At 41.0% G+C, this 13,999-nt stretch overlaps 2 protein-coding genes across 2 annotated transcripts; both read left to right on the forward strand.

The window, feature by feature from the left end:
- Positions 1-4,997: 4,997 nt before the first annotated feature.
- On the forward strand, positions 4,998-9,656 carry LOC133506204 (actin-related protein 3). Its single transcript, XM_061830117.1, has 12 exons — positions 4,998-5,195; positions 5,561-5,616; positions 6,151-6,275; positions 6,359-6,469; positions 6,557-6,652; positions 6,730-6,837; positions 6,916-7,059; positions 7,492-7,665; positions 7,734-7,826; positions 7,894-8,019; positions 8,742-8,825; positions 8,905-9,656. Exons 1-12 carry the CDS (start codon positions 5,152-5,154, stop codon positions 8,998-9,000), a joined length of 1,257 nt encoding a protein of 418 aa, XP_061686101.1. The 5' UTR covers positions 4,998-5,151; the 3' UTR covers positions 9,001-9,656.
- A 116-nt stretch (positions 9,657-9,772) lies between these two features.
- Positions 9,773-13,439, forward strand: LOC133494658 (transmembrane protein 182-like). Its single transcript, XM_061808683.1, has 5 exons — positions 9,773-10,084; positions 11,069-11,162; positions 11,245-11,367; positions 11,439-11,576; positions 12,165-13,439. The coding sequence occupies exons 1-5, from the start codon at positions 9,809-9,811 to the stop codon at positions 12,410-12,412; spliced, it is 879 nt and encodes a 292-aa protein (XP_061664667.1). The 5' UTR covers positions 9,773-9,808; the 3' UTR covers positions 12,413-13,439.
- Positions 13,440-13,999: the final 560 nt, after the last annotated feature.

Raw genomic sequence — 13,999 nt, forward strand, 5'->3', positions numbered from 1 at the left:
CTATGCTAAAATATAAATGCTTTGTTCTGATGTTCTTCTATGAAGAGTGAAACAGCTTCTGATTTAAGTTATCAATAAATGTTGCGTTGAAACATCTTTTTATGGCATTTACAATCACTTGAATGATATTTTCAGGCCATAAATGCAGGAGAGTGATAGTCTTTATCTTATTTTACAAAATCTTTTTTTTATGCAGGAAGAGCATTATAGTTACGTTTTGGAGAGTGACTGAATGACACAAGTGGACTTTCCAACAACATCAAAATGGACATAAGGCTAACTATATGAGAGTAGATGTCTCAGTCTGCAAATCTTTGCTGAGGAAGTTCTCTTATTGTTTTCAACCTTCCCGCTGTCAGGGTGGAGAGCCAAGCGTTATGAAAGTACTCATTTATAGAGATACGCAGAATGTTTAGCTCATCCAATTACTCTTTGATTGATTATTTTCTGCATTTCCTCCTCAGCTGGCTACAAACAAAGCTTGTTTGTCGGGAGCAGAATCACATACACTACGTGATGGTTCATGGTGACCTCAGGAGGGTGAAGAGAGAATTCAAACATAAACCCAATAGATAAACCACTTCTGTACTGTACTCTGTGACATTAAAGCTATCTAGCATGCACTTTTGCAGGGAATTGACCCCTCCGTACAGGGCACTTAACCACGCCTCCTGAAGTGACGTCACGCCACGTGCGCTCACGTAAGACAAACAGTAAAAATGGCAAATACAATACAATACATTCTGAACTGAGACAGACTCTATGCTTCTGATTTCATTCAAATCAACGATATATTATAGATTCTAAATACAATACATTCTTAACTGAGAGAGACGCCATGCTTCTAATTTCATTCAATCATTCACACGTAGCAATGTTATGCTAGCGCAGAACGTCTCATTAATTTACACGAGACGTGTATTAAAAATCAAATTTAGGGCATATCTTCGTGCAAACACCGTCTGGTTAAGCTTTGGCCGCGAGCCAGCAAGAAATCAATACGTTTGTGCAGTCCGATCATCGCTAAATATCGCTCAACAAAGAATAAGTGTGTCAATCGTTCACACGTAGCAATGTTATGCTAGCGCAGAACGTCTCATTCATTTATACGAGACGTGTATTAAAAATAAAATTTAGGGCATATCTTCGTGCAAACAGAGTCTGGTTAAGCTTCTGGCCACGAGCCAGCAAGAAATCAATACGTTTGTGCAGTCCGATCATCGCTAAATATCGCTCAACAAAGAATAAGTGTGCCAATCGTTCACACGCAGCAGTGTTATGCTAGCGAAGAACTTCGAATTCATTTATACGAGACATCTATTAAAAATCAAATATAGGGCATACCTTCGTGCAAACATATGTGTTCCGGTTGATATTAGATGGATTAAGTTGATGATGCGGTCTTCCACAAAGTTTGATCCATCGAAGGCATTTTTCGTACTGGGTCTTCGGTTTTGGAAAGTGTACGAATCGAACTCCACCAACTAGCCTTTCAGGATACCTGTCGTCACTATTACAAAGTCCGTAACTACACCTCTTAACCATATTTTTTGTTAAATAACCCAAATACGCGATAAAACGCTAACTAAACCTATACTGGACCATTCAATGTTGTCAGAGAAAATGGCGGGAGCAAAAACGGGCTTTGGTCTATGCAGATCTCTGGCCTCTGATTGGTCAGTGACGCGGATTGCGCAATATCCATGGAGGGGTCAATTGTTTACCAGCTTCATAACCACTCGTGTCCTGAATAGCCCAACGAGCAGGAGGCGGGGTACACCCTGAACTGGTTGGCAGCCAATCACAGGACACATGGAGACAGGCAACAAGCACATTCACAATCACACATAGGAGCAATTGAGAATCTTCAATTAATGTTGCATGTTATCGGGATGTGGGAGGAAACCGGAGTGCCCAGAGAAAACACGTGCAGGCATGGGGATAACATTCAAACTCCACACAGGTGGGGCCGGGATTTGAACCCCAAATCTCACAACTGTGAGGCCAACTCTCTGCAGCTGCGGCAGCGTGCCGCAATTATTATATTAAAAAAGAAAAAGTAATAAAATTATTATATTGATTTTTTTTCATTATTATTGTTGCTTTTGCTGTAGACAGGTGGGTGACTGGTTGGCACATCTCCCTCACAGTTTAGAGGACCAGAGTTCAAATCCCGGTCCTGCCTTAGTGGAGTTTGCATGTTCTCTTCAGGGTGTAGTCCGCCTCTTGCCAGAAGATACTTGGGATAGGCTCCAGCACATCCACAAACCCAGTGTTGATAACCAGTACAAAAGATGTATGAGTGATTTTTTTTAATTAATCAATTCATTCATTCACTAACTTATTCATGTGTGTTAGATAGATAGATAGATAGATAGATAGATAGATAGATAGATAGATAGATAGATAGATAGATAGATAGATAGATAGATAGATAGATAGATAGATAGATAGATAGATAGATAGATAGATAGATATAGATAGATAGATAGATAGATAGATAGATAGATAGACAGATAAGATAAGATACCATGTGACAGTAATAACAGACACTCATTTGGATAAGCTACCCAGAACTCATAAGTGCAGGCAGTAGTCATGCATTTGGATAATAGGAACCTTTTTGCTTACCAGGAAGTCAAAAATCCTGAGCTATTAAGTGGAAAAGGGGCAAATAAAAATTGTCACAAACCACATTCTGGAATGCATCGCCACAGGCACAACAGAGCCGCTCCCACTTGATGGGTCAAGTAGAGAAACAAGTCAGATGACTTATTAGCACTCTGATGACTCGTTAAATCACATGAGTTGGTTTACACAAAAACAACTGCGCAGCTCTAATACTGCCTCAACATGGGCTCTACGAGGACAGAGCACAGAGGAGGTCGTCATAGGCCACTAGTGAGCCCACAGCACACCTCCAGAGGGGATGAGGACGAGTAAAAGGAACACATTATTAAAAATAATAAGGGTAAGGTGAAGCTAAAGACTGGCTCTAATGATGTGCTCACAAACCAGTCAGAAAGACATAAACTCTTAACTCAAAACTCTACAGTAGGAGCCAAAGTGAAATAACTCAAACGTTTTTTTTTTTTTGCAATTACATTTTGCAAGCCGCCTATCCTCACAAGGGTCAGAGCCTATCTCAGCCAATATCGGGTAAAAGGGTGACTACACCCCGAACTGGTCACCAGTCAATCAGAGGGCACATATTGACAGCATCACTGAGCAGGAATAGAGACCACACTGCCCGCAGCAAATTCAGGCATGTGTATCACCACACCATTTGTGACTAAGTCAAACATCTGTGGTCTATAGATATAAACTACATGAAATAGCTCCTCAATTTAACATTGATCCTAAATCTACTGGCCGAGCTGTGTTAAAAGCTACTTAACCGTTACTACTTGCAATAAAATGTAGGTAGACAGTTGAATGGAATAAGTTACAGGGGCAGATTAAGGAAAATGAATGTGCGGATCCAGGAAAGCTGCAGACTAATGTAAAATGTATCGTTCCTCAGCAAAATGGCTGGCATTATGGCTTCTATGGTCTTTTAGAGCAGTGATTTCAAACCAGTGTGTTGTGGCACATTAATATGCTATCAGATTTCTTCTGGGGGGCTGCGGGAAATGATCAAATTTCACTTTGTTGGTCAAAATATTGTTGATTTTCACAAATAATGGAGCTTTGTTCATCCATCTATGGCAGGGGCATATAAAGACAGACAGAACAAATACATGTAAATTCTTGTCTGTTTAATGGACAAAAGTGCATAATCAACTTGTGCATCGACTTTTTCTGACATTTTTGTTTGGTGATGTGCCGTAATATGTTTCAAATGTAAGATATGTGCCTCGGCACGATAAAAGTTGGGAATCACTGTTTTGTAGTATTGCATTCAGTGTTTAATATACAAAAGGGAAACGATGGCTTGTACATTACTGCTCTCTAGCGTTCAAACTCTTCATTGTTAGAACGAGCCCTTGATACTTGACACGGGAAATTGTGGCTACCCTCCACAAAATTGACAAATGTGGACAAATTAGTCGTTTGTGTATATGAAAAAACCGTTGCTCTGTACTTGATGTGTTAACATATTCCTTAAATAATGGGTTGCTGGCTTTCTCTGACGTCATATTTTACCCCGTCATATTAGTCAGAACAACAACTGCAAAGTGCAAAAAACGTCTTCCGTGTTTTTTTTTTGTGTCACTTTTCCTGCTTAAAGTGCATAATTCATATCAATTTCTATCATTGGTGTGCAGTGAAATATCCAGTCATTTTTATTTTCTAACCCTGCAAAATTGTTCGTTTGCACAGTGTGCAGTTTAGGAAAAAAAACATAAACTATTTTTTAAAAATATATTCTCATTCACCAGCTTTTTAATTTTTCTACAGTCATCAGAGGGAATCGTCATATTAATTGAAAATGTATTTCTTGCCCATTGTCACCACAGGCTATCGCCACTTCTTAAACTATTTTAAACAAATAGTGGCTACGATAGATAATTTCATGTGCATTATTTGCATGTTTAAAGAGCTGAAGTTGGAAAATACAAATTCAGTTCAAAATCAACAGTTTGTGAAGTTCATTAGCATAAGTATAGAAAGTTTTAAGACAACCAAACTGTCCATTTAAAACTACCGATTAACATGGTAACAGTTAGTAGTATTGGAAACATTTGAAGTTGAAGTAAATGCTCCTAAACATTAAAAATATGTTCAAAGGTAAGCGGTGAAAACGCGTAAAGACTGACAACAATATACTACTGAATTCGTTCACCCGCTGCCCCACGACGCATTGAATTAAGTCAAGTCAAGTTTATTTGCATTACTCTTAATCACAACACAATCAACGAGTATGTTTTGAGTGTGTCCGCTGTTAATGGAGAATCAAACACGTACCTCAACGCACTAAACCTGATGCAGTAACTAGTTCCATACTCTGGAGTTCAGTATTGCGCCCTTGAGTACTCATTGTGCGGGCAGCAAACCTGTGGGAACCCGGAAGCGCTCATCCGTCGATTGTGGCGGCTGCTGCTGAGTCCATTGAGGCAGCGGCGATTTAAAATAACCTGCAATCGGCACGTCCGTCGGAATCGGGCACCCGGGCTATTAACCTCGCATTTGGCTGGAAGGCGAGCGAGCATGGCTGGTCGACTGCCGGCTTGCGTTGTGGACTGTGGCACAGGGTAAGTCTGGTCTGGAACTTGCTAGTGCTTGTTAGCTGCAGCTTGCGTGTCATTTTTCCGGCTAACGCCCTGCTTTTTGTGGTGCCGTTTCCCCCCCTGATATCTTCCGTTAAAGTTTCCAAACAAGTTGGGTAGGGCGAGGAACCCCAAGTTGACACGGTTTGCTTTGTAGGATAGTGCTGCCTTTTATAACAGTTTTCTTTCGTGAGCTATTGAGGCTAACCATACTTCCGAGTCCATTCTCCACCCAGGAAACCACGACGTCAACATTTTTTTTCTTTTTTTTTTTTTTAGCTGCCGCTGCATACCCATTGAATGCCGGAAATGCACATTTACAGTGACTGTTGATCTTCCTCTCCATCTAGGTACACAAAGCTTGGTTATGCTGGAAACACGGAACCCCAGTTCATTATGCCATCATGTAAGTCAAAAGACGTGAAAGAACTCCATTTGAATGATGTGACTATTTGTATAGCACCCGTTAAAAGTCAACTTCGACAAGAGTAAGATGATGAATAATCTTTTTGATTGATGGAAAAAGAAGCAGTGTGCAATAAAATATCAGAACACGTTCATTTTGCCAATGGTTTGACCAAATCTCAGGTATTGTGTAAGTTTTGTTTTACAGTGAAGGAGCATAAAAATACAATGCTGGATGTCTTATTTTTGTTTTGGTTTTGGAAACATTCAAACGAGGGGGGGTGGGGGTGGGGGCTGTAAATTTCAGTGAATTGAAAAGGTCAGTCTGAGGTTTGTAGATTAACAATAAGATTTCAAAATATTTTCTTACAATACATATTTTCATTTTTTTTCCACAGTAGCTAAAATCCATCAGCATAATGGGTTCAATTAAATCCATTCTTTTTTTTAAATCCCTGATCTTATCATTTGGCTCATAGTAGCTCATTTCTGAACAAGCTTTGTCATTTTCTTTTCTCATTTATTTCATGGTCAGGCATTGCAATCAAAGAGTCAGCCAAGGTTGGCGACCAGGCACAGCGGCGGATGATGAAGGGTGTTGATGATCTGGATTTTTTTATTGGGGATGAAGCCATCGATAAACCGTCATATGCAACAAAGGTGAAATTTGACCATGCAGAAGTAGCCTGGTTACACACATCAGTGGAAGATTGACACTTTTTTTTTTCATTCCTCCTTCTCAGTGGCCAATTCGTCATGGAATAGTGGAAGACTGGGACCTGATGGAGAGATTCATGGAGCAGGTCATCTTCAAGTATCTGCGGGCAGAACCTGAAGATCATTACTTCCTTTTGGTAAAACCTCGGTTTCCTACATGTGTAGCATACAGATAGCTAGATTGTTTTATTCTGTGATAATGTGTTCTGCATCTCGTCCTCCAGACAGAACCACCATTAAACACACCAGAAAATAGAGAGTATACAGCAGAGATCATGTTTGAGTCTTTCAACGTCCCAGGTCTCTACATTGCTGTTCAGGTACCGAAATAGGACCAAGATCTTCATTTTTGGGGAATCTCACCACTACAAGATGATGGTAAAATTATCGTTTGCAGGCTGTCCTGGCGCTGGCAGCCTCCTGGACGTCCCGGCAGGTCGGCGAGCGGACACTGACGGGGACAGTGATCGACAGCGGCGATGGCGTCACCCACGTTATCCCAGTGGTTTGTTTTACTGCTGTATTTGTGCTTGATTATTTTCACACATTGCCATCCTCATTCTGTTTCCTCCTTCCATTCCAGGCTGAAGGTTACGTCATAGGCAGCTGCATCAAGCACATCCCAATTGCGGGCCGCGATATCACGTACTTCATCCAACAGCTGTTGAGGGAGCGAGAGGTGGGAATCCCTCCTGAGCAATCCCTGGAGACGGCCAAAGCTGTCAAGGTCAGTTTTTCTTTCCTGGAATTTCAAAATTCTCTTCATCTGTTCTGCTCATGTCCCTGCTGGGTTGCTAGAAAGCAGTAGAGTGACTCTGATGGTAATAAAGAGAAAAGAGAAGTTAATGCACATTGGGACCTTAACTTGCAAGTTGAGTATGTCCCTTTACGTTCTCATGCATTCATTATGCATGTGAGTTTTAGTGTTTTACAAATTCAATAAACAGAGCGCAATTTGGAGCGCTGTTTCTCACCTTTGCCGTGGGACTAGGCCATGTGGCAAAACTCAACTTTTTTTTTTTTTTTTTTTTTTTTAATTCAATAGTACAACAAACAGAACAAAAGTACAACAACATAATATCACACGGCGATCTAATTAACAGTCTTGAGTGTTTTGTAAAGTTTGTCCTGCTTGGCTCTCCATTGTGTGTCACTACAGGAGCGCTTCAGTTACGTCTGCCCTGACCTTGTAAAGGAGTTTAACAAGTACGACACAGACGGGTCCAAGTGGATAAAGCAGTACACAGGTGTCAATGCCATCACCAAAAAAGAGTTCCAGATAGATGTGGGCTATGAGCGCTTCCTCGGACCAGAGATATTCTTCCACCCCGAGGTGCCTTTGACTCTGCTTGCATGTGCGTTCACAAAAGACGCAATCCACAATCGTTTCTTCTCACGCAGTTTGCCAACCCAGATTTCACACAGCCAATCTCGGAGGTAGTGGATGAGGTCATTCAGAATTGCCCTATAGATGTCCGCCGCCCTCTTTACAAGGTATGGAAAAGTCAGATAAGAGGAATATGTGCATCCGCTTTGTGTTCAAATGTCAACTATCCCACAGAACATTGTGCTCTCTGGAGGCTCCACTATGTTCCGAGACTTCGGTCGACGCCTGCAGAGGGATCTCAAGCGCACTGTGGACGCACGGCTGAAAATCAGCGAGGAACTGAGTGGTGGCAAGTTAAAGGTATAGAGCACAGAAAAGTTTACTGCATTAAATGTCACGTTCAAATTCACATAAATTGCTAGGCTTTGCAATGAGTCTGTTTAAACGACTTGTTCATTTGCTGTACATACTTGTGTACTTTATTGCTCAAAAAATTGGATTCCTAAGAAATAATTTCTTTGTTCATATATTTATGCCAGTCAGGCATTGTGACAGACAACAAATGTGGACATACACACGCTAATTAATGTATCCACTTTTTTTTTTTTTTTTGATGAGATCTTTCAATTGTAAAATATGTGAGGTAGCAAAATGAGGGAAAATGTGGGGTGATCAGAAGAGCACGTTTGGAAAGATGGATTGCTTGAGGTTTGTTCACATACTTTTAACATTGGTCATGACTGATGTCACACAACAAGAAGTTTTGTTGTTTCCCACAAAATGCCCGGCTAATCATCTGTGATGGCTTAATTGGCCCAGTAAAGCTAAACTAAAATAAAACTTAAGATAAACTCCTGTCGTCTAGTCTAGGTATCATCTTCCACAAGATGGGACCAAAGCAGAAGTAGTACTCTGAAGCCATCTTGTAACATCTTTAAGTAATTCTAAACCTTTTTGTGGGGTGCGCTAATCACTCATTTATTTCTGGGAACATTTCTGGGCAATTAATACTTAAAACATTTCTGTTCAAATGAGTTGATAATTGATTTAAGATTTGTTTATTTTTTTGTTTGTTTTTGTAGCCAAAACCCATTGATGTGCAGGTCATCACACATCACATGCAGCGATACGCTGTCTGGTTCGGGGGCTCCATGTTGGCATCCACAGTGAGTGTAAAACTATTTTGCTCCCCATTCCACTCCCTCCTCCTTTTTTTTTCCCCTAATGCTGACTTTGTGTTGGCAGCCCGAGTTCTACCAAGTATGCCACACCAAGAAAGACTATGAGGAAATCGGTCCAAGTATATGCCGCCACAACCCCGTGTTCGGGGTCATGTCTTAAGGCATGGGGGCCGTGTTGAGTGGAGCTGGAGGGGAAATGGAGAAAGCAAATTTGTGGCGGTCTCATGAGCCTTTGGTGCGCCGATAGACCTCTTCATTCAGATCGAGTGACAGCGGACCAAACAAGCTGCCACCAATGGGAGCGACGTCCTCCATCAATTAGAAGGGACAAGCAACAACTCCAGTCGCGTTTCCTGCAAGTAATTTAATAATCGCTGGTAAATATTTAATTTGTGCTCACAGCGTTGCAACATGGCGAACGCGACATAAGTCTGCTTGAACAAACCTGCGTCAGCATGTCTGTCAGGAGGTGGGACTAAATAAAAGATGAGAAAAGAAATGTGCAATATTTTCCTTCAAAAAATGTTGGAACAAGAATAATTCCTAACACTTCAATACAAAGAATTAGTGATAAAGTAGATGAATAATAAGTCTTTCTGATGTTGGGGAGGGACATAATCACCATGATGAGCCGAGCAGCCAGCCATTCTCCAATGCAGTTGTCTATGGCAAAATCAACATCACTCCGCTCCTGAACTTCTTCTTTTTCCGGCAGACATCTTAAAACCAGTTGCACTCATGTACTAACGTAGAGTAGCACTTTTTGAATCCAGGTGTCATTGCTGCCATTCCAATAAAAGTTGAGATGTTTTGACACTTTCTGCTTAGCATGTCATTATATTTAGTTGTGGCATCTGCTCCTCTCCTTCCTGACACATGATCCGAGTGTTTATTTTCATCCCTCGACTGACGGAGACGTCCTGTAGCTACACTCCCAACCCTGGAAACACGTGGAGGCTTCTGTCAACATGTCAGAACGGTGCCGCTTGAGCCTGAATGTCCGCTTAAGTGTGGTTCTCTTCTTTGCTTTGTTCTTCGGCGCACTTGGAGTTCTGTCCACGCTCTTTTCTTGTGCGACTGACTACTGGCTGCTGGGTTCTGCCGTGCTCTGCCGTCCAAGAAGTGGATCAATCCAGACAGAGGTAGTGTGCAGCATACTTTTGGACCAGGAGTTCCCAACTGTAGTCACCCTAGAACCTGCATTTTCCTATTGTTGCAAAGTTGTGACCCAGGTTTATAAAAATTAATCCAGTGAAGATTTTTGTTGTTTTGAAACATCTCTGGCATACCGCCAAAAGCATGCTGCTAGCCATGATGACCACTACCCAGAGACTGAGTTGCACTTTTATGATTACAAGTTAAATTAAAGTATTTTTTTTGTCCTTCCCTTATGTGTTCCATTGTAACTTGGTAAGTGAATACATGCAATTTTGGCACTAGCTATCAGCCACCCACTCAAAATGGGCCCGGGATCTACCAATTGAAAATCACTGTTACAGAAAGATGGAAAACCTTTGCTGGTAATCGGATGAACTAATCTAAAGGCGTTATTTGCAAATTAAGTATCCTCTGCAAGGCTTTCCAATGCCCCTGACCACTACTGTAACTAATACTGAAAATAAAATGGGCCCATTATGGGATGAATAATACAAAACAGTGACAAAATGTGTCTTTATCACAGTGAATAGTAATTCCTTTTCAGAATCAAGAATTTCGTTTTTTACTTTCTGCTTAGTGTCAAGATCCAATTTGTGAATACATCCTGTTCATGAACCTCAAGTAAAAGCTGTCTTTATGCAGATTGTTGCTTTCGATTCTAAAAGTGCTGATGTGCTTATTGCATGGGCGGATCTATTATAGTGAGATATAGGGCTGGGGGCCACCGAAAAATCCTGAAATATTTGATTTTAACAGAAAGCTTAGATGGAGCAATTTTTCATCTAGCCAACTATTCTCTGAGCCGCTTATCCTCACAAGTGTTGCGGGAGTTCTGGAGCCTATCCCAGCTATCATTGGGCAGAAAGCCTGAACAAGTGTACTATAATGTTATACTGCACATATTATATAGGCGCCCAATTATCCGTTTTGTGTTTTTATTCAAACTAAGTCAAAGAATTTCAGTGTGGCCCTTGCATTCTTCAGTTTTTCAGTGAGGTCATGGGAAGAAAACGTTTGTACAAATGTCCATTCATATACCTGATAATTAACCAGTGGTGTTCTGATCCAAGGCCGTGGACAACACACTCTTCCACGAGGGTCTGTTCTGGCGCTGCTCCTTCCCAGCAACATCTCCTAAATACAATCTTTGGGATGTTTGGATCTGTAAGGTCATTTTCCACCCTCCCAGCATAATTTCAACTCAGCTTTTATATAATGTTTTTTTTCCCCCTTTTTTACTCTTCAGTAAAAGCACCACATGTCAAAGTGTGCCAGTCTGCTTTCCTCTTCCCGTTTCCTGCCAAGGACCCGTTTTGGGTAAATTCAGGGGAGTCACCTGCAGAACCCTATGAGCATCACGCCGCCATTGGTGGGACATCTCCTCCCTCACGTGTGTTCCACACACACTGTCTTCAGTGTACCTTAGTGGCACTTTCTTAGTTTTCAGAACTTTTTGGAGCATCTTCCTCATCACGGGTGTGGCCACTGTGTTCACTGGTGGGCTCTTAGTTATCTGTACTGCCTCTCTGTCCAACTACACGCTCTACAAAGTAGGTGGAATCCTTCTCCTTTGCGGTGGTACGTATAATTATCCTTTTTTTTCCCTCCGCAAATGCCGCAATTTATGCTTGATTCTATGATATCCCATAAAGAGAGTTTTTACAGGAAACTTGATTCTGCCTCAACATATACTTAATGACCGACTGACTTTGCAACTAATTTGGCCAGGAAATAAACCATCACAGTTAGTTTTATTAAATTTGTATACAGCAATCAGATATGATATACATATATAACAACACGGGATACCTGAAAATAGTCATTTCTGAAAACGTAAGGCGCCACCTTACACATGTCAATGATTAATAGAATGGACTTACTGCAGAAAATCATACTTCATTTTAAAGTCAATTGGAAAATATTTTCCAATACCAGAATTAAAAAAAAATAATAAATCTGATTTCAGTGAGGGAAAACGCAGTCTGTTCGAGGTCAGGTCTTGATTTGAGCCACGTTGATGTGAGCACGTCCTAGCTTGTGTGCTCATGCAGATGTTGTGCATGTCTGGTTGGAGGTTGTGTCCGAAACTTGATTTGCCCCAGTGAAAAAGACAAATACTATAAGTACACACACCCTGTTTCATCTGTCCGTTTGTCTGTCCTGCAGGTGTGTGTCTATTGGCTGTGGTGTTAATGTTTCTGGTATGGGTCCAAGTGTTGGACACTCTGGAGGAGTTTGCTGAAGGGCAGCTTGTGAGTGGCTGCGGGTCCTTCCACTTGAGCATTCAGCACGGACTGTCGTTCTTTCTGGCTCCCGTGGCCTCCTTCTTTAGCATGCTGTCCGGCCTGCTCTTCATCATCATTGCGCAGTGCGCTCGCTCTCCCAGGCCACAGCACGGAGACAAGATGCCCTAGCTGCCGGAGCTCCAAACTGACTTGTGACTTGTGACTTTCAGGATCTCAATTTGTCGTGCTAAAAGAAACTCATCACCAGATGGTTTAAAGAGGGGCAAGTCAAGACAAATATTTCCCCATTAATAGCAGAAGGTCACTCAAGTCCAATCAAGAGTAAAGAGTGGTCTGGCTTAAGTACTGCCCACTATTCCTTTTCCATGCACATATAGTATGTTACGAGTCGAACAAGAACATCCTCAGAATTATTGTCTTTTTCAAATTGTAAATTACAGATCCTTTCCCCCCAAATGTTTTTGCCCATTTTGGCAATCATAAAGTAATGATCAATAATCAATCAATGAGTAAGAGAAAAGGGAAAGTGTATTTTTTTGTTTCAATCACATAAAAAAAAACCACATCTCCTAGCAACTGTCCATATGTTATAACCTGAGTCATTGAGGTGTCTGCTTGATTAAGGCCCTAAATACATTATGATCCAATTTTTGAAAAATATCTCTTGATTGAATTAATTTATACTTTATACATATTTCTGCAAGAACATGTACAAATGTTTTGGAAACTCGGTCAGTACTCAAGAATTTTTCTCGGGAGATGTTATCTTTGTCCCATAAAAAAAAACACAGCTATTTTATACTACAACATGTAAAATATTACCATTGCAAGGTAATCATCAGCCATCCATCCATTTCCTTATTCGCTTATCCTCACAAGGGTCGCAGGGATTGCTGGAGCCTATCCCAGCTGGTTGCCAGCCAATCGCAGGGCACATTGACTCAAACAACCACACTCACAATCACACCTAGGGGCAATTTAGAGTGTCCAATTCATTTTGTATGTTTTTCTGAGGATGTGGGAGGAAACTGGAGTGCCCAGAGAAAGCCCACGCAGGCACGAGGAGAACATGCAAACACCACACAGGCGGGTCTGGGATTGAACCCAGGACCTCAGAACTGTGAGGCCAACACTTTACCAGCTGATCCACTGTGCTACCCACTCGTCAGCCATCATTCCCACAATTCTTCTTGATTTTCTGGAACACATGGGTAAATCTAACATCCATTTCAGTAGGGAGAAGTTGAAATTGACCCAGAAAAGCCTCTTTGTCAGTAATATACAACGTTTGAACGACCTGTACAAAATATTTGCATTTTTATGAGATGTGGTTCACTTTGGTAAAAGTCATCAAATTTATGGTGAAAGAAAGACATTTGGGGATTTTTTTGGTGATTATTTTTATTGAAGAATGGATCAAATTTGACCAGAACATCATGTAAGATATAAACAGCATAATTTTGAAATTACACTTCTTTAGCATCATTCTGCCCAAAGTGTTTGTTGTTTTTAAGATCAAACTTTGTGTAAATGACATCGCATCATCAAATGCAAACATCATCCATCTCTCACCGAGTATAAACCACAGGATCCTTGTGACCTCCATCACTAAAGATAATTAGAACTCTTAATTTTCAGTTTAAATATATATATATATATTTATATATATCTAATGAATAGAGCCACACTTCCTTCATTGTAAATGATCAATTGGATTTGACAGAAGTGCTGAAAAGACGGGTGCCGCGCTTGAAC

The sequence above is a fragment of the Syngnathoides biaculeatus genome, chromosome 2 (genome assembly GCF_019802595.1).
Source record: "Syngnathoides biaculeatus isolate LvHL_M chromosome 2, ASM1980259v1, whole genome shotgun sequence".
NCBI lineage: Eukaryota > Metazoa > Chordata > Actinopteri > Syngnathiformes > Syngnathidae > Syngnathoides > Syngnathoides biaculeatus.

Excerpts from the sequence above, each read along its gene's own strand:
- LOC133506204 (XM_061830117.1), top strand. The coding sequence starts at position 5,152 with ATGGCTGGTCGACTGCCGGCTTGCGTTGTGGACTGTGGCACAGG. Across the intron at positions 6,470-6,556 it reads AAGATCATTACTTCCTTTTG|ACAGAACCACCATTAAACAC; the intron begins GTAAAACCTCGG and ends CTCGTCCTCCAG. Across the intron at positions 7,827-7,893 it reads TCCGCCGCCCTCTTTACAAG|AACATTGTGCTCTCTGGAGG; the intron begins GTATGGAAAAGT and ends ACTATCCCACAG.
- LOC133494658 (XM_061808683.1), top strand. The coding sequence starts at position 9,809 with ATGTCAGAACGGTGCCGCTTGAGCCTGAATGTCCGCTTAAGTGTGGTT. Across the intron at positions 10,085-11,068 it reads TGACCCAGGTTTATAAAAAT|GCCGTGGACAACACACTCTT; the intron begins TAATCCAGTGAA and ends TTCTGATCCAAG. Across the intron at positions 11,368-11,438 it reads TGAGCATCACGCCGCCATTG|TTTTCAGAACTTTTTGGAGC; the intron begins GTGGGACATCTC and ends GCACTTTCTTAG.